The 18,994-nt window shown below is 46.1% G+C and overlaps 1 protein-coding gene across 1 annotated transcript in view; it reads left to right on the top strand.

The window, feature by feature from the left end:
- The window catches only part of LOC139373463 (glutamate receptor ionotropic, kainate 5-like), an 88,279-nt gene extending 70,899 nt beyond the window's left edge, over window positions 1-17,380 (top strand). Inside the window, exons 13-20 of the mRNA XM_071114001.1 lie at window positions 1,198-1,311; window positions 2,145-2,254; window positions 2,551-2,724; window positions 4,835-5,000; window positions 5,395-5,620; window positions 7,164-7,292; window positions 14,290-14,456; window positions 15,221-17,380. Of these exons, the coding sequence (XP_070970102.1) occupies window positions 1,198-1,311; window positions 2,145-2,254; window positions 2,551-2,724; window positions 4,835-5,000; window positions 5,395-5,620; window positions 7,164-7,292; window positions 14,290-14,456; window positions 15,221-15,874 (1,740 nt within the window). The 3' untranslated portion in view covers window positions 15,875-17,380. The remainder of the gene's footprint in view (window positions 1-1,197; window positions 1,312-2,144; window positions 2,255-2,550; window positions 2,725-4,834; window positions 5,001-5,394; window positions 5,621-7,163; window positions 7,293-14,289; window positions 14,457-15,220) is intronic.
- Window positions 17,381-18,994: the final 1,614 nt, after the last annotated feature.

Genomic DNA, 18,994 nt, shown 5'->3' with positions numbered 1-18,994 from the left:
TCCATAATGACCTGACTTTCCCCCAGTGTGAGTGGAGCTGGTGGGGTAGTGGAGCCGTGCGTGACCTATCCGGCGCGTGAAGAGCTTAATCAAATGTCTCTCGGTCGCTAATTATACAGTGGTGCAGCCTGGGATGCCCTAGCGTAGGTTGGCACGCACACACCCTGATGAACGCACGTGTACACACACGTGTGTGTGTATACACTTAGAAAAAAAAGGGTTCCAAAAGGGTTCTTCGGATGTCCCCATAGGAGAACCCTTTTTGGTTCCAGGTAAAACCCCTTTTTGGTTCTAGGTAGAATCATTTTGGGTTCCATGTAGAATCCTCTGTGGAAAGGGTTTTTACATGTAACCAACAATGGTTCTTCAAAGGGGTTCTCCTATGGAACCTTTTGGGTTCTAGATAGCACTTTTCTTTCTAAGAGTGTACACACTGTAAGTGCACACACACATGCGCTCATGTGGAGTGAACACGCTCTTGGTGGCACACACAGAGAGACACACACTAATGGATATGCAGAGTGAGCCCTCACACACAAAGTTATGTAAATTCCATGAAAATATACACTCACTAGATTTTTTTAATATGCATACTTATGCAGTAAGCACACACACACACACACACACACACACACACACACACACACACACACAAACTAGCATTGCCTAAACAGTTCATTGAATAACACACTAACCCACCCCCTTCTCTCCCTCTCTGATACGGCATGATGAAAGTGGGTGAAACTCGTTAACGAGTCTGTCCTCGTTAATCAATTAAACTGTAGTTAAGGAACTGAGAGGTGTCTGGGGTCTTGTTTTTGTTGGAGCAGCCATGCACTCTATGATGACTATGCCCTCTATGGTGTGTCCCGCCCCTCTCCTTCCTCTAGACCTCCCTCTTGAAGACTCTTCCCCTCCTGCTTTCCTACATGTCAAGACTGCTTTCAAGTCCTCCTCGATAACATCCTTTTAAATTTTTTTTATATATCTCTCTGCTCTCTCTTCGACTCCCCTCTGTCTTATATCTATCTCCCTCAATATTTTTCTCTCACTCTGTTGTCTTTTCTCTCTCTCTCTCCCTTCTCTCTCTCTCCCTTCCCTCTCTCTCCTTATCTCTCTCTCTCTCACACTTTCTTTCTCTGTCTCTCTCTCTCTGTCCCTCTATCCCCCCCCCCTCGCCATCCCTCTCTCCTACAGAAAGCAGACCTGGCGGTAGCTGGGTTCACCATCACCTCAGAGAGGGAGAAGGTCATAGATTTCTCCAAACCCTTCATGTCCCTGGGCATCAGCATCCTGTACAGAGTCCATTTGGTAAGATGACCACGGAGACCAGTCCATTTAGTTATGATTTACCACTAATGGTTCTGCACTGTCATTGAGTACAGATTACGTGTGCTGTACTACGTTGGTGCTTTTCCACTGTGAGAGTTGTCACGGCTCTTGCCATGTCCTTAGTGTCATTCCTAGCTATGAAAAAGCAATGGAAAGCAATGGAAAGCCTCCAGCTGGACCAGGGGTGCAGTGGAATGTACACTGTTTTATACATTGTTGTTACTACCTCGGCTAACACTTTATTTGTGTGCCTATAAACTGTTTATAGACCGTGATAAAATGGTTTGTTAAGCATTAGCAAAATGTCTATCAGACGTGGATGTATTTAGTCCCATAGGCGAGTACATTGCATGTATCAATCATTTCTTATGAGGACACGTAATCATATACAAGTCATGAATAAGGATGTATTCAAACTATGATCATGATGAGTATTTTAACGTCTGCTGATAAAGTGTCACCCCCAACCGGATTCATCCAAAAAGCAATTATCACATATGGACAACAAACAAAACAAACCACATCACTCTGTAGCCTAATACATTCCATTATCAATGTAATTACTCAAGCTGTCGTGGGTCGTATTCATTAGGTACCAAATGGAAGAAAATGGACTGAAACAACTTGTTTCCATTTTTCTGCTGCAAAACCTTTTGCTCTGTAGAGTCCTAATGAATACGACCTTGTACTCACATTGCCCAGTCTGTGATGCAATCAATGCCAATACTCTGCCCCATTGTGTTTGAAATCTGAACTGCACCGTCCGCTATTGATCTCCGTTAACACTAACTTTGTCCTCGTCCTCCAATCAGGGACGGAAGCCAGGTTATTTCTCCTTCCTGGACCCGTTCTCTCCGGCCGTGTGGCTCTTCATGCTGCTGGCCTACCTGGCTGTCAGCTGTGTGCTCTTCCTAGCCGCCAGGTAGCTAACTACGCCACCTAGTGGGCTGGGGGACACCTCAACCTGCATATACACTGGTTAGAGTAGCCTGGTGGTCCTATATCTGTTGGCTATGCAGCACAAACAGATCTGGGACCAGAGGTTATACAAGTCTTCTTTCCCTCATCTACTTATCTAATAGAGAGAAGCGAAATGCAATTTTGGGGATATTTTTTTCACGCATTAAGACACGATGCTAGTATGTGTGAATCATGTGTTGAAGACATAAATCATGTGTCGAAGCTCATAGTCCACCTCTCTCACTGTCCACCTCCCAGGTTGAGTCCGTATGAGTGGTACAACTCCCACCCGTGTCCTATGGGGCGAAAGGACATGCTGGAGAACCAGTACACCCTGGGTAACAGCCTGTGGTTCCCCGTGGGAGGCTTCATGCAGCAGGGCTCTGAGATTATGCCCCGCGCCCTGTCCACGCGCTGCGTCTCCGGGGTCTGGTGAGTGTGGGAGGGGGGTTTTTGGCACGTGTGTGTGTGTCTATCTACAGTATCAATCTCTATATTTCTTCCTCCGCTCTTCCTCCACTTTACTCTTCTCTCAAAGCTACTGTTCATCAGATCAAGCAGATGGCAGTCATATACTGATGGGAATTATATTATGCCGCAGTATTACACCCAACCTCACCACTTCTCACTCTAGTTTGTTAGCTCCGTTAACTCTGAATTGTCTTGATACTGCAATGCACTGCTCAGAATAAAACTGGGTTCAACCTAAAGGGTAAAGTAGTGCAATAAGTTACTTTTTTTGAAAACTATGTAGATGCTCAGACGATCAACAAACGTTTCATTATATCAGTGCAACAGCATTCTGTGAATGCGAAGAGTTCAACAATTTGTCATTTTGACCTTCACAAGGATTCAAAAAAAGAGCAGAACTTTGAGGTGTAATAAAATGGGATAGTCTCCTGGACACAAATGAAGCCTATTTCTGGACTAGGGTTCTGGTAACTTACCCACATTACCCAGGTTTCCCTGAAATCCTGGGTGGAAGATTCCAAGAATCAGGAAGGAATAACTAGTGAAAAAGCAGGAAATGCAACCAGGATTTTTGGAAAAAAAATGGCATTTTGGGAAAGGTACCACAATTCTGCCACCATATTCTGGACAACAACTAAGATCCTATTGTAAGGGTTGTCGTCGGTGGAAGAAGGATTGGACCAAAGCGCAGAGTGGTAAGTCTTCCCCCCCAAAGGTGCGGACTCCGGCCGCAAAACCTGAATCTATAGGGAAAGGGTCTGGGTGGGCGTCTGTCCGCGGTGGCGGCTCTGGCGCGGGGCGTGGACCCCACTTCACCACAGTTTTTGTCCGCCTCCTCAACCGCCCCCGTGGCCTCTTACGAGCGGCAACCCTCGCTGTCCGACCTCCGACTGGGGACCCTAGCGATGGGTCCCGAACGGACGGGAGATTCCGACAGCGCAGGACAGGCGGGAGATTCCGGAGGCGCCGGACAGGCGGGAGACTCCGGCGGCTCCTGGCTGGCTGACGGCTCTGGCGGCTCCTGGCTGGATGGCGGCTCTGGCGGCTCCTGGCTGGCTGGCGGATCCTGGCTGGCTGGCGGCTCTGTCGGCTCAGGACAGACGGGAGACTCTGGTGGCTCAGGACAGACGGGAGACTCTGGCGGCTCAGGACAGACGGGAGACTCTGGCGGCGCTGGGCAGGAGAAAGGCTCTGGCAGCGCTGGACAGGCGGGAGCACCTGTCGGGGGAAGACAGAGAGACAGCCTGGTGCGGGGGGCTGCCACCGGAGGGCTGGTGTGTGGAGGTGGCACCTGATAGACCGGACCGTGCAGGCGCACTGTAGCTCTTGAGCACCGAGCCTGCCCAACCTTACCTGGTTGAATGCTCCCTATAGCCAGGCCAGTGCTCCCTCGTATCGCTGGCTCCTCTCTCCGGCTGCCTCTGCTCTCCTAGCTGCCTCCACCTGTTCCCATGGGAGGCGATCCCTTCCAGCCAGGATCTCCTCCCATGTGTAGCAACCCTTGCAGTCCAAAACGTCCTCCCATGTCCAGGAGTCCTGACATCGCTGCTGCTACCTGCTACTGCTGCCCGTTACCACGCTGCTTGGTCCTTTTGTGGTGGGTGTTTCTGTAAGGGTTGTGGTCGGTGGAAGAAGGATCGGACCAAAGCGCAGCATGGTAAGTGTTCATGATGATATTTAATTGAAAGGAACTGAACACTGAAATACAAAACAATAAACGATGTGAACAAAACGAAAACCGAAACAGTACCGTGTGGCCCAAACATTCACTCGGAAACAAACACCCACAAACCAAAAGTGAAACCCAGGCTACCTAAGTATGATTCTCAATCAGAGACAACTAACGACACATGCCTCTGATTGAGAACCATACTAGGCCGAACACAAAAACCAACAGACTGCCCACCCCAACTCACGCCCTGACCATACTAAAACAAAGACTAAAATAACAGAACTATGGTCAGAACGTGACACCTATAGATATCTTTTTTTAGTCCAGGACTAGGCTAGGCTTAACTTTGCCATAGTGTAACTCGTGGTAATATGCCTGTCCCCTGTCTCTCCATCCCAGGTGGGCGTTCACTCTTATCATCATCTCCTCCTACACGGCCAACCTGGCAGCCTTCCTCACTGTTCAGAGGATGGAGGTGCCCATCGAGTCTCCTGACGACCTGGCTGACCAGACAAACATCCAGTATGGTACCATCCAAGGGGGCTCCACCATGACCTTCTTCATGGTAGGGATTGTATGCTGTGTGTGTGGGGTGTGGGGTGTGGGGTGGGGGTGGGGGGGGGTGGGTGCAGGACATGTGAACAGATCATACATGTATGTTTAGAATTGCAGGAAATCTGCTTTAAATATGAAAAAGTCTCATTGCAATATGTGTAGAATTGCGGGAAATTTGCTTTAAAACGCTACCTTTTCTCTCAGCTTCATGGAAAAATGTGTAAAATGGCATGAGATTAGCTATAAAACTGCAACAAAAAAATGTGGTTGGGGCCTTGTTCAGACGGGCGGGGGGGGGGTGAGAGAGAGGGGATGGGGGTTCATGAGTATGTGTTGGGGGTATCACAAAAAGTTCAAACCCCTTCTTGTCTTGCCATGACAACCTTCAACACACCCATCAACAGAACTCGCGCTACCAGACGTACCAGCGCATGTGGAACTACATGCACTCCAAGCAGCCCAGTGTGTTTGTGAAGAGCACGGAGGAGGGCATCGCCCGCGTGGTCAACTCCAAATACGCCTTCCTGCTGGAGAGCACCATGAACAAGTACCACCGCCGCCTCAACTGTAACCTCACCCAAATAGGCGGTCTTCTCGACACCAAGGGCTATGGCATCGGCATGCCCCTGGGTGAGTGGAGAGGGAGTGTGGTCGGGGGGGGGTAGGGGAGAAGGAGTGAGGACTGCCATCAAAATGCCACTGAGTGAGTGTTGGAGAGGGTGGAGGAGAGAGAATGAGGGAAGGAGAGAAGGATGGGTTAGGAGGCATGCTGGACACCAAGAGTCACGGTTTCACACCCTAACCACCATGAGCTCTATTCTTATTTGGTGTCATTTCCCTGGAACTTATCATGTTATTACACTTCTCTCATTTTATTTTGATGATAAACCTAAATATAAACTTGCATGTTCTTGCTGGAGGCCCACTTTAACATCAAACCCACCTGGTTTAGATGGATTCCTGGCTATGTATTACAGCCTCGGGACATTTTTCCCCAAAGAATTCCCAGAATTTCAAAACATCAAAGTAGGCCTCAGACATACAGTATCACATTTCCCTTAAGGACTGACCAGGGATACGGTTCCTCTTTCTTTCATCAACATGCCTTTACATTGCCTTCCAGCTCAAAGGTCAGAAATAACTCACATCTCATCACCCAACATTTTCTTTTAAGAAGCCTGTCGCCATGGCTACAGTTGCTTCTTCCTCAGCAACTTTGATGTTACACAAGTAGGTGGTCCTCAGCGACAGATTTATTAAGGACAGGCTTGGATCCTTGTTTTTTTGGGGGGAAGTATGTATTTACACGACTCCAGCTATGTGGGAGTTCTTTCGCCTTCCCTATTAGCCGGGGGTGGAATTGGGATGGAACGCTTGGGAACAGAGATCCAACAGTGAAAATTTCAGGGGGAACATTTTGACATTTAACATTTTGTTAGTGGAGATCCATCTGTGGAGTTCACAGATGGTTCCATCCCAGCTAACTAGCCTATTACTGAATATTAACAGTATGTCTGGCTGGCCTACCTTACAACCTCTGACTTACATGTACAGTATAATTGGTGTTTGTTGTATTTGCACAACAGCATGGATGCCAACCTCTAAGGTTACAGTTGGCTCACATGTAGTGCAGAGTCCCAATTATAAATTTCTCTCTCTCTCCCTCCCTCCCTCTCGCTCACTCACCCCCTCCCTCATTTTCTTTCTCCATCACCACGTTCTCTACCTCTTTTTAAAGCCCTCTATATTCCCAATCCTCTCTTGCGTCCTCCATCTTGATTCGATTCAATTCAATTAACTTTATTGGCACGATTTGTCACTATCTTTAATCGCCAAGCAATGACACAGGAAGTTAAATCAATAATGAGGACATGGTGATACACAATTAGCAACAGTAATATTGTTCTCTCTCTCTCTTTCACTCCTTCTCTCCCTCCTTGTCCATCTGTCTGTCTGTCTCTCTCTCGCTCCCTCTCTCCTTTCCTCCCGCACTCTGTAACTCTCTCTCTCCCGCCCTCTTTCACTCCTTCTCTCCCTCCTTGTCCATCTGTCTGTCTCTCTCTCTCTCCCTCTCTCCTTTCCTCCCTCTCTCTGTAACACTCTCTCTCTCCCGCACTCTCTCTCTTTTTCTCCCCCACCCTCTATCTCTCTCCCTCCTCCCCCTCTTCCTCAGGCTCGCCGTTTAAAGAGGAGATCACTCTGGGGGTGTTACAGCTGGCAGAGAACAACAGGCTGGAGATCCTGAAGAGGAGGTGGTGGGAAGGGGGGCAGTGCCCCAAGGAGGAGGACCACCGAGCCAAGGGTGGGTACAGCACCACCTGTGCCAGTAGTTTTTATTTGATTTAACCTTTACTTAAACCAGGAAGTCCCATTGAGGTCAGATGACTTCTTTCGCAATGGAGACCTGGCAAAGTACCAGCACTAATGATCAGGGGGCCCCCCATCAAGCGTTTCAAAGTGGGCCTGCTCATCTGGGATCACTTTTTCCTTTTTGATCTTAATCAATAAGATTAAATGGACAGGGTGGAGCTGATCCTAGATCAGCACTCCTACTCCGAGAGGCTTGAAAATGAATGGAACACTTGTGGGGAAATTAAATAGGACCCTAACCCTCACACACCCTCACAGCCCAGCATATCGTATACCTTAAGTTAGGCTAGTAAATACACAACTTTTCCATCCAGGAGTGGCTCTCCGTCAGGTCCTGTTCTTGGTAACGACTGCCCAGCAACCGTCAGCCGTCACGCTAACCGCTGAGATAATGTTAATTTGTTCCAAACCAGCTCCTATGCAGTCACATTAGAATTGCACACGACTACTGTAAACAAATACCAGTTGTACACAATACAATTGCTGACATTTCCTCAAGTAGTAGCAAGCACTTGTTCCTCAGATACTCATAAAGTCCATGTATTTTTTGGTGTCGCAGAATCGTGGTATACAAGTGAATTGATACGTGTAGTCCATTCTATTCCCATCACAATGACTCACAGCTGGAAATGACATTTGCGTTAGATGTGTGTGTGTGTGTGTGTGTGGTGTGTGAATGTGTGTTGGGTTTATTATGCCTCATCCTTAAAGATGGATTCCGCAGTAGGGGGAAACTGAGTCACTGTCCACCCCACCACCGCTGTTATTGTTTTGTTGAGGAAGCACACGGGGGGGGGGGGAGAAAAGCGGTACATATTCTGCTGTTCTATAGCGCATGCAATGATGCCTGAGGAGAAAAACAGTGTTGGTTTAAGAACAAAACTAATTTGGAAGATTTATTTGATTAGTGTCATGATTACTGCATTTTACCAGGGGGATATAAATGTCTACATGGTGTGTGTGTTTGTGTTCCCAAAAGCACATTTTGTTTTTGTATTTCCCCCTTTTCTGAAGTGTTTCTTATTTTTCATTTCTGCAGTTTCCTTTTGGGACATCTGCTAACCCTTCTCCCATTCCAAATGCTTAGATAGCTACAAGCAACAGACTGGACGATATGGACCCAGACACGCTAGCACGCTAGATGTTGTTTGTGGTTTGCATATTTGGCAGCCCCGCAGAAAGACACATGTGTGACCCAAATGGCACTCTATCCCTATATTGTGCACTACTTTTTAACCAGACACACTCGTTACAGTTGAGTCATCCATGGGATAAATGAGTGCCCTCAGGTTAAAGCAGGGAGACTTGAGCCTTTGTTTTGATACACTCAACACAGCAAGGGTACTTGCTCAGAGCATTCTTATGAGACATTTTGAGGATAAACAAAACAAACAAACATGTAAAACCTTCGTGTTGAATATTCTGTCTTTGAAATAGAACAGGAAGAGCTGAAGGGGATTCGTGTGGTTGATTGACTTATTAAGTCAATGAATGCAGGCTTGTTGAATTGTACACACCCACAACAAATCAAATTTGTCACATTTATTTTTATTTATTTATTTCACCTTTATTTAACCAGGTAGGCAAGTTGAGAACAAGTTCTAATTTACAATTGCGACCTGGCCAAGATAAAGCAAAGCAGTTCGACACATACAACGACACATGGAGTAAAACAAACATACAGTCAATAATACAGTATAAACAAGTCTATATACGATGTGAGCAAATGAGGTGAGATAAGGGAGGTAAAGGCAAAAAAAGCCCATGGTGGCAAAGTAAATACAATATAGCAAGTAAAACACTGGAATGGTAGATTTGCAATGGAAGAATGTGCAAAGTAGAAATAAAAATAATGGGGTGCAAAGGAGCAAAATAAATAAATAAATAAATAAAATACAGTTGGTTTTGGGGGTGACCAGAGAGATATACCTGCTGGAGCGTGTGCTACAGGTGGGAGATGCTATGGTGACCAGCGAGCTGAGATAAGGGGGGACTTTACCAAGCAGGGTCTTGTAGATGACATGGAGCCAGTGGATTTGGCGACGAGTATGAAGCGAGGGCCAGCCAACGAGAGTGTACAGGTTGCAATGGTGGGTAGTATATGGGGCTTTGGTGACAAAATGGATTGCACTGTGATAGACTGCATCCAATTTGTTGAGTAGGGTATTGGAGGCTATTTTGTAAATGACATTGCCAAAGTCGAGGATTGGTAGGATGGTCAGTTTTACAAGGGTATGTTTGGCAGCATGAGTGAAGGATGCTTTGTTGCGAAATAGGAAGCCAATTCTAGATTTAACTTTGGATTGGAGATGTTTGATATGGGTCTGGAAGGAGAGTTTACAGTCTAACCAGACACCTAAGTATTTGTAGTTGTCCACGTATTCTAAGTCAGAGCCGTCCATAGTAGTGATGTTGGACAGGCGGGCAGGTGCAGGTAGCAATCGGTTGAAGAGCATGCATTTAGTTTTACTTGTATTTAAGAGCAATTGGAGGCCACGGAAGGAGAGTTGTATGGCATTGAAGCTTGCCTGGAGGGTTGTTAACACAGTGTCCAAAGAAGGGCCAGAAGTATACAGAATGGTGTCGTCTGCTTAGAGGTGGATCAGAGACTCACCAGCAGCAAGAGCGACCTCATTGATGTATACAGAGAAGAGAGTCGGTCCAAGAATTGAACCCTGTGGCACCCCCATAGACTGCCAGAGGTCCGGACAGCAGACCCTCCGATTTGACACACTGAACTCTATCAGAGAAGTAGTTGGTGAACCAGGCGAGGCAATCATTTGAGAAACCAAGGCTGTCGAGTCTGCCGATGAGGATGTGGTGATTGACAGAGTCGAAAGCCTTGGCCAGATCAATGAATACGGCTGCACAGTAATGTTTCTTATCGATGGCGGTTAAGATATCATTTAGGACCTTGAGCGTGGCTGAGGTGCACCCATGACCAGCTCTGAAACCAGATTGCATAGCGGAGAAGGTATGGTGAGATTCGAAATGGTCGGTAATCTGTTTGTTAATCTTAGAGCTCTCTTGAATTTTTTCAACATTTTGTTAAAAATCGCGCAACATTTCAACGTCCTGCTACTCATGCCAGGAATATAGTATATGCATATGATTAGTATGTGTGGATAGAAAACACTCTGAAGTTTCTAAAACTGGTTAAATCATGTCTGTGACTATAACAGAACGTGAACGGCAGGCAAAATCCCAAGAAAAACCTGGTCACAAAAAAAAAAAAGGTATTCATCCGCCAGTCTCTGAATTGTCAATTGGCAAGAGAAAATAGATAGCGGCCAGTTTACAGTTCCTACAGCTTCCACGCGATGTCGCCAGTACTGGCAATTTAATTGGAATGAATCCTTGGTGAAATGAGAAATAGGCACTTCCTGTCATCCAGTACACAGGAGGAGGCTTATGGGAGAGAGACAATGGACCATGATTTCAAGAGTAGCTGCTATTGAATACAGATCGCCCCGTGATCAATTTGATCGATTATTAACGTTTACAAATACCTAAAGTTGGGTTACAAAAGTAGTTTGAAGTGTTTTGTCAAAGTTTATAGGCAACTTTTTTAATTTTAAAAAATGATGTCGCGTTTTGGAAAGCATTTTTTTCCTGGATCAGACGGGCTATATAAATGGACATTTTGGGTATACATGGACGGATTTAATCGAAAAAAATACCCAATTGTAATGTTTATGGGACATATAGGAGTGCCAACAAAGAAGCTCGTCAAAGGTATTGAATGTTTTACATTTTATTTCTGCGTTTTGTGTAGCGCCGGCTACGCTAATTATTTTGTTTACGTCCCCTTCAGGTATTTCGGGGGGTTGCATGGTATCAGATAATAGCTTCTCATGCTTTCGCCGAAAAGCATTTTAAAAATCTGACATGTTGGCTAGATTCACAACGAGTGTAGCTTTAATTCAGTACCCTGCATGTGTGTTTTAATGAAAGTTTGAGTTTTAGCGAGTACTATTAGCATTTGGCGCTACGCATTTCCATTTCCTGTTGGCTAGGTGAGACGCTGGAGTCTCGGTGGCTGTAAGAGGTTTAACTTGGCTTTCGAAGACTTTAGAAAGGCATGGTAGGATAGATATAGGTCTGTAGCAGTTTGGGTCAAGAGTGTCCCCCCCTTTGAAGAGGGGGATGACCGCAGCTGCTTTCCAATCTTTGGGAATCTCAGACGACACGAAAGAGAGGTTGAACAGGCTAGTAATAGGGGTGGCAACAATTTCGGCAGATAATTTTAGAAAGAAAGGGTCCAGATTGTCTAGCCCGGCTGATTTGTAGGGGTCCAGATTTTGCAGCTCTTTCAGAACATCAGCTGAACGGATTTGGGAGAAGGAGAAATGGGGAAGGCTTGGGCGAGTTGCTGTGGGGGTGCAGTGCTGTTGACCGGGGTAGGAGTAGCCAGGTGGAAAGCATGGCCAGCCGTAGAAAAATGCTTATTGAAATTCTCAATTATGGTGGATTTATCAGTGGTGACAGTGTTTCCTATCTTCAGTGCAGTGGGCAGCTGGGAGGAGGTGTTCTTATTCTCCATGGACTCTACAGTGTCCCAGAACTTTTTTGAGTTAGTGTTGCAGGAAGCAAATTTCTGCTTGAAAAAGCTAGCCTTAGCTTTTCTAACTGCCTGTGTATAATGGTTTCTAGCTTCTCTGAATAGCTGCATATCACGGGGGCTGTTCGATGCTAATGCAGAACGCCATAGGATTTTTTTGTGTTGGCTAAGTGCAGTCAGGTCTGGGGAGAACCAAGAACCATATCTGTTCCTGGTTCTAAATTTCTTGAATGGGGCATGTTTATTTAAGATGGTTAGGAAGGCATTTAAAAAAAATATCCAGGCATCCTCTACTGACGGGATGAGATCAATATCCTTCCAGGATACCCCGGCCAGGTCGATTAGAAAGGCCTGCTCGCTGAAGTGTTTCAGGGAGCGTTTGACAGTGATGAGTGGAGGTCGTTTGACCGCTGACCCATTACGGATGCAGGCAATGAGGCAGTGATCGCTGAGATCTTGGTTGAAGACAGCAGAGGTGTATTTAGAGGGCAAGTTGGTTAGGATAATATCTATGAGGGTGTCCGTGTTTAAGGCTTTGGGGAGGTACCTGGTAGGTTCATTGATAATTTGTGTGAGATTGAGGGCATCAAGTTTAGATTGTAGGATGGCTGGGGTGTTAAGCATGTTCCAGTTTAGGTCGCCTAGCAGCACGAGCTCTGAAGATAGATGGGGTGCAATCAGTTCACATATGGTGTCCAGAGCACAGCTGGGGGCAGAGGGTGGTCTATAGCAGGCGGCAACGGTGAGAGACTTGTTTTTAGAGAGGTGGATTTTTAAAAGTAGAAGTTCAAATTATTTGGGTACAGACCTGGATAGTAGGACAGAACTCTGCAGGCTATCTTTGCAGTAGATTGCAACACCGCCCCCTTTGGCAGTTCTATCTTGTCTGAAAATGTTGTAGTTTGGGATTAAAATGTCAGAATTTTTGGTGGTCTTCCTAAGCCAGGATTCAGACACAGCTAGAACATCCGGGTTGGCAGAGTGTGCTAAAGCAGTGAATAGAACAAACTTAGGGAGGAGGCTTCTAATGTTAACATGCATGAAACCAAAGCTATTACGGTTACAGAAGTCGTCAAAAGAGAGCACCTGGGGAATAGGAGTGGAGCTAGGCACTGCAGGGCCTGGATTCACCTCTACATCGCCAGAGGAACAGAGGAAGAGTAAAATAAGGGTACGGCTAAAAGCAATGAGAATTGGTCGTCTAGAACGTCTGGAACAGAGAGTAAAAGGAGGTTTCTGGGGGCGATAAAATAGCATCAAGGTATAATGTACAGACAAAGGTATGGTAGGATGTGAACACAGTGGAGGTAAACCTAGGTATTGAGTGATGAATAGAGAAATATTGTCTCTAGAAACATCATTGAAACCAGGAGATGTCATTGCATGTGTGGGTGGTGGAACTAATAGGTTGGATAAGGTATAGTGAGCAGGACTAGAGGCTCTACAGTGAAATAAGCCAATAAACACTAACCAGAACAGCAATGGACAAGGCATATTGGAGAGGCATGCTTTGTCGAGTGATCAAAAGGGTCCAGTGAGTAGAGAGGTTGGTTGGGGGTCACGGCGATTTAGACAGCTAGCCAGGCCATCGGTAGCAAGCTAGCATAGGATGGAGGTCTGTTATTAGCCACATGCGCCATATACAACAGGTGTAGACCCTACCGAGAAATGCTTACTTACAAGCCCTTTAACCAACAATGCAGTTCAAGAAATAGAGTTCAGAAAATATTTACTAGATAAACTGAAGTAAAAAAATGTAATAAAAAAGTAACACAATAAAATAACAATAAGGAGGCTATATGCAGGGGGTACCGGTGGTACTGGTTAGTCGAGGTAATTTGTACATGTAGGCTAGGGGTAGTGACTATGTACAGATAATAACAGCGAGTAGCAGCAGTGTAAAAACAAAGTGGGGGGGGGGGTCAATGTAAATAGTCCGGGTGGCCGTTTGATTCATTGTTCAGCAGTCTCATGGCTTGGGGGTAGAAGCTGTTAAGGAGACTTTTAGACCTAGGCTTAACGCTCCGGTACCGCTTGCCGTGCGGTAGCAGAGAGAACGGTCCATGACTTGGGTGACTGAAGTCTTTGGCAACACACACACTCCCTGTAGGAACATTAGGCCGCTTAAGGTTCCCAGAGCTTTTCGCCCCCCTAAGGCTTTGTATAGAGAGTGTGAAAATGACCTTATGATCCTGTGGAGGCTATTTCATCGTGTCCTGGGCTTTTTCTGTGCCCTATGTGTGTGCCGGGGTAATCACAAATATCTGTGTGCGTGTCGTGCATGTGTATGTCCTTACACACAGCCCTACCATTCCCTCTCTGTCCGTGTTGTTCGAACTGTGTACATAATTCCTCTGTTCCTCCACAGGTCTGGGCATGGAGAACATCGGGGGCATCTTCGTGGTGTTGATCTGCGGCCTCATCATCGCTGTGTTCGTGGCCGTCATGGAGTTTGTGTGGTCCACCCGCCGCTCGGCAGAGACAGACGAGGTACGCCCTCACTCCTGCCCCGGCCAAAACCACAGACGCACTCCAGTAGGTTACTATGGCAACACAACTCCAGCTCGCCCGCCCGCTCGCGCGCTCTCTCTCTCTCTCTCTCTCCCTCTCTCTCTCGTGTGGTGTGTAGTGCAGTGGGTGTTGTGCTTCGGCGTCGTCGTGTTGTTGTGTATATGGCTGCAAGCAAACAGAGGGTGATGGTCGACGTCTGCGTTTTCCTTTCTCTGTCCTTTGTTTCTCTCCATTTCTCTCTCGCTCCCTCGTCTCTCTAGCTCTCTCTCTAGGATGTCTGTGATTCAGTTCTCTCTCCCCCTTTCTCTCTCTCTCTCTCTCTCTCTCTCACACTCCTCTGTCTCTGTCTCTATGTTTTGTGTTGGTCATTGTTATTCCTCCCGCTAGTCCATTGTGTTGTTTATTTCATTGCCGTCTGGGTAAAAAGCTGTTTGTGACTTTCATTTGCCCCTACTTTATCTCTGCTCGCTGCTTTCTTTGTATTTGTGATTCCTGTCTCCGTTGTCGCTCCGTCTTTAGCTTCGTTCTGTATGTGAGATCCTTTTGAATGCGTGTCAGTGTCACTGGAGGTAGCTACTTATTTGTCATATTGCCATTGCCCAGAGGTCACACCGTATTTGAACAGTGCAACACGTTTAGTAAACCTCAGAAGATTTTCCTCTGTCCTTCTCCCACACATTCACACGATCATCCCCTTCTCTCTTTATCTCCCTATCTTGCCTCTCCCTCTCTCTGTCGTTCTCTCTCCCTCCCTCTCTCGCTCCATCTTCCTCTTCTCTCTCGCCTAGGTGTCAGTGTGTCAGGAGATGCTGACTGAGTTCCGCAACGCCATCTCCTGTAAGAAGAGCTCACGCTCTCGGCGGCGGCGTCCCTTGGCCAGCACTGGCGGCGTCTTGCGCCACCCCACCCGCCTCCAGCTGGGTGTCCCGAGACCCATCCGCCTAGTCCGCGAGATGCGCCTCAGCAACGGCAAGCTGTACAGCAGCTCGGGCCACCTGACTGGTGGAGGGGGAGCAGCAGGGGGGGGGTGTGGGGCCGTAGGGGGGGGGCCCTCAGACATGGGTCCGGGGCCACAGCGCCTCCTGGAGGACCCGCTGGGTGCCAACACCACAACACCCCCTCCCCTGCCCGAGGCTGCCACGGCGCCACCCTCCCGGAGCTGTGCCCATGTGCGGATCTGCCAGGAGTGTCGGCGCATCCAAAGCCTGAGGTCAGCATCGTCCTTCTCACGCATCCCGCCCCACCTCGGCCCACACTCTTCCATGTCCCTGCCCCGCCTCACTCCACACCCTCCACCCTCATCCACCAACACTGACAGCGAGGGGGGCGGCTGCGGCACAGCGAGCCCCAAGCGACCCAAACCTAAGCCCACGCCCCCTCCGCGGCCCTTACCCCCGGCGAAGGCGCCCACCACAGACCTGCTGCTGGGGAAACAAGACTGAGGAGGGACGGAAGGATCGGACATGTGACAAGGGTCGAGGGTTAAAAGTCAAATGTCAGGGTTCAACAGAGAAACGCGTAGGAACGAGGAGCGGAAGGGGCTGTGAGCTTGTAGCGCATTGACACGGCAGGATCAAACCACTCTGACCCGTTTGAGGGGGTTATTCTCCAGGGCAGAATTTGCGGAGACACCAACCTAGTCAAGGCCGTCCTCCTAAACCAGGAGTCCTGCTAAGCAATGGATCAGGCTGTCTATGGAGTGGGAAATTACTTTTGACCACATATGACCGTTAGCTGCCTTTACGGTGCAGTGAGAGACCATGTGGTGACCGTTCAACAGTAAGCATAAGTGTGTTCAAGCTGCCTGGTTTGGCTTTTGACCTTCTCTCTCTCTTTCACTTGGATCTGATGGGAGGACTTGACCTATCCAACAAGCGCTGGAGAGATTCAGGGGACCATAGAGACTTCAAACACACAGAAACTCTTGCGTTTAAAGAAGTCGGTTCTCGCCAAGAAGATGCATATTTTTTTCCCCAGAGCAGCTGGAAGAGCTTGAACTTTGGAATTTGTGTTTTCGATTTGCTTTCTGTCAGAGTCTAACTCGCCTAATTTATTTTCTATCTTTCTTTCTTTCTTTCGAATATCTTTTTATTGCCGTCATTGGTTTCTTGGTCACTGTTTAGTTATTGACTCATGTTTTTGGTCTGTCATTAAAGATCCTTACGAAAGCCAATGTGGAGATCATGACCATTCGTGCGTAAATGAGGTCTCTTTCCCACCAGTCACAAGCCCGGGAACAAAGTTCAAAGGTCAATAGTCTAAAGAGGCCTTCTCTAAAACACATTCTGACAGTACACCCAGATCACAGGACTTAATATTATAGTCCACGTTTGCTTGTCAGAGTAGCAGAGAGTGGCCTTGCTTTCCACTGATCAACAAGCCAGTTTTGCCACAGAGTTTTAAACACAGAGTTAGTGTATCAAAGCCCCATCAAATTACAATGCAACAGAGCTACAGAGCACAGTTAAACAACACGGTACTTTGTGAATCCTTCAAACCGATCAGAATTGAATAAACTGGATATAAATAGCTAGAGAAAAGGAGAATTACCAAACTCAGCACAAGGAATGACAAATGAGACAAAAACGATGATTACATACGTACAAAGCAGAACAGGAGAAACGTAATGCACAGTCCTGTCTGGCCAATGGTAAAAGGAAACCTGTGTTAATGTGTGTTCTGTGTGATTCATATGGGGGTCATAAGTGTGTATGTGCGTGTGTGTGTGAGTGCATACAGAGGAAAGAATGGTGTCGAAGTGTATTTTGTCATATTTAATGCTCTTTCTTTCTCTCTCATTTTCCCTCAGATTTCTATACCAGTGCTAAATGGATTATTAAGAAAATGACGACAAATGTATATTATTACGATTATATTGTTATTATTACTACTGTTGAAGTGTGGGGTACTGTAAGAGGGGCGTAGTCGTCTGATGTTAAATATATAGACACACAAAGGTATTTGGAATAAAATTTTAAAAAACAGTATACAAACGTCTGAATCTGGTGTCGTTGCATATGTCCGTGCCGGTGTGTGCATGGACATAAACCTGATTTAATATCTAGAAGTTGTAATTTTCCTGCTGTATCTAGTTGTGTTATCGGTGGTCTGTTACACAGGATGTTGTACACCGCACTGACAGACTCATACAAGTCATGAGAGGCCTCAACAATGCATTCTGTCTCAGTAGAAGGAGCTACAGTGCAGTAGAGTACAGAATAAGAGTCGTTCAGTCGGTAAAAGCGACAAGTAGCATGCTTTTTTTTCATGCTTTTTTCATGCTTTTTTCATGCTTTTTCATGCTTTTTCATGTTTTTTCAATGCTTTTTTCATGCTTTTTTTCATGCTTTTTTCATGCTTTTTTTCATGCTTTTTTTCATGCTTTTTTCATGCTTTTTTCATGCTTTTTCATGCTTTTTTCATGCTTTTTTCATGCTTTTTTCATGCTTTTTTCATGCTTTTTCATGCTTTTTTCATGCTTTTTTCATGCTTTTTTCCATGCTTTTTTCATGCTTTTTTCATGCTTTTTTCATGCTTTTTTTCATGCTTTTTTCATGCTTTTTTTCATGCTTTTTTCATGCTTTTTTTCATGCTTTTTTCATGCTTTTTTTTTTGTTCATTTTGAGGTCACGTTATGACTTTTCATGTCAGCTGTTGGTAAGATTACTGAATACATTATGACCGTTGCATTAAATAGTGGAGCGAAGAAAACAACGTTTCTTGATGTATTCGGTGGATATTCTCTGTCTTGCCACTGCAGATAGTTTAGGCCTATATCCACGCCATCCACACTTGTAAAAACCAATCTCTCTCAGGATACTGCAATGGAGAGGGCATACTGCCAGCTGGCCCTTTTGTTTGTGGTACTGGGAAAGAACATCACATTCAATACCACCCTCAACCCCTCAGATGTGGTCAACTTTATCACTGTAGCATGGAATTTCAATGGTGGCAGTGGACTTGTACCTGTTGTCACTTCTGTGCCCAGAGGACAGACAGTTGAGGCTACGCAGGAAGTGACATTGAATTCATCTGCCCGCGTCCCAACGTGGACCTTTCATGACGAAAGATAGCAGGATTATTCCCTACTTTCAGGCTTGTTTGTGTATGTATATATATGTATATATATATATATATATTTTGTGTACATATTTGTGTATATATATATATATATATATATATATATATATATATTTTTTTTTTTACGATTACAAACTGCTATATCTGGTATTTTTTTGCATATGTCTGTGTTTTTGTGCGCAAAAATATTTTCATTTGGGACTGAGAGATTTTATAGATTTTCACAGTTCAACATCCCCTGGCCATCACTAGTCTAACACAGGATCAGTAGCGAACAGTGGAGTACAGCCACTCCACAGTGCTACTCTGTGCCACAGGGTGTCAGGCCTATAGCCAAGGCATTGAGGCAAACAGGAAAATATATTTCACGTAAAGGAGTTCTTAATTCACCCGACTCCTTAAGTCACAGGTTATGAGATACAGTTGAAGTCAGAAGTTTACATACACTTAGGTTGGAGTCATTAAAACGTGATTTTTCAACC

This window comes from Oncorhynchus clarkii, chromosome 18, assembly GCF_045791955.1.
Source record: "Oncorhynchus clarkii lewisi isolate Uvic-CL-2024 chromosome 18, UVic_Ocla_1.0, whole genome shotgun sequence".
NCBI classification, from domain to species: Eukaryota; Metazoa; Chordata; class Actinopteri; order Salmoniformes; family Salmonidae; genus Oncorhynchus; species Oncorhynchus clarkii.
This window is presented reverse-complemented; position numbering and strand designations above follow the sequence as displayed.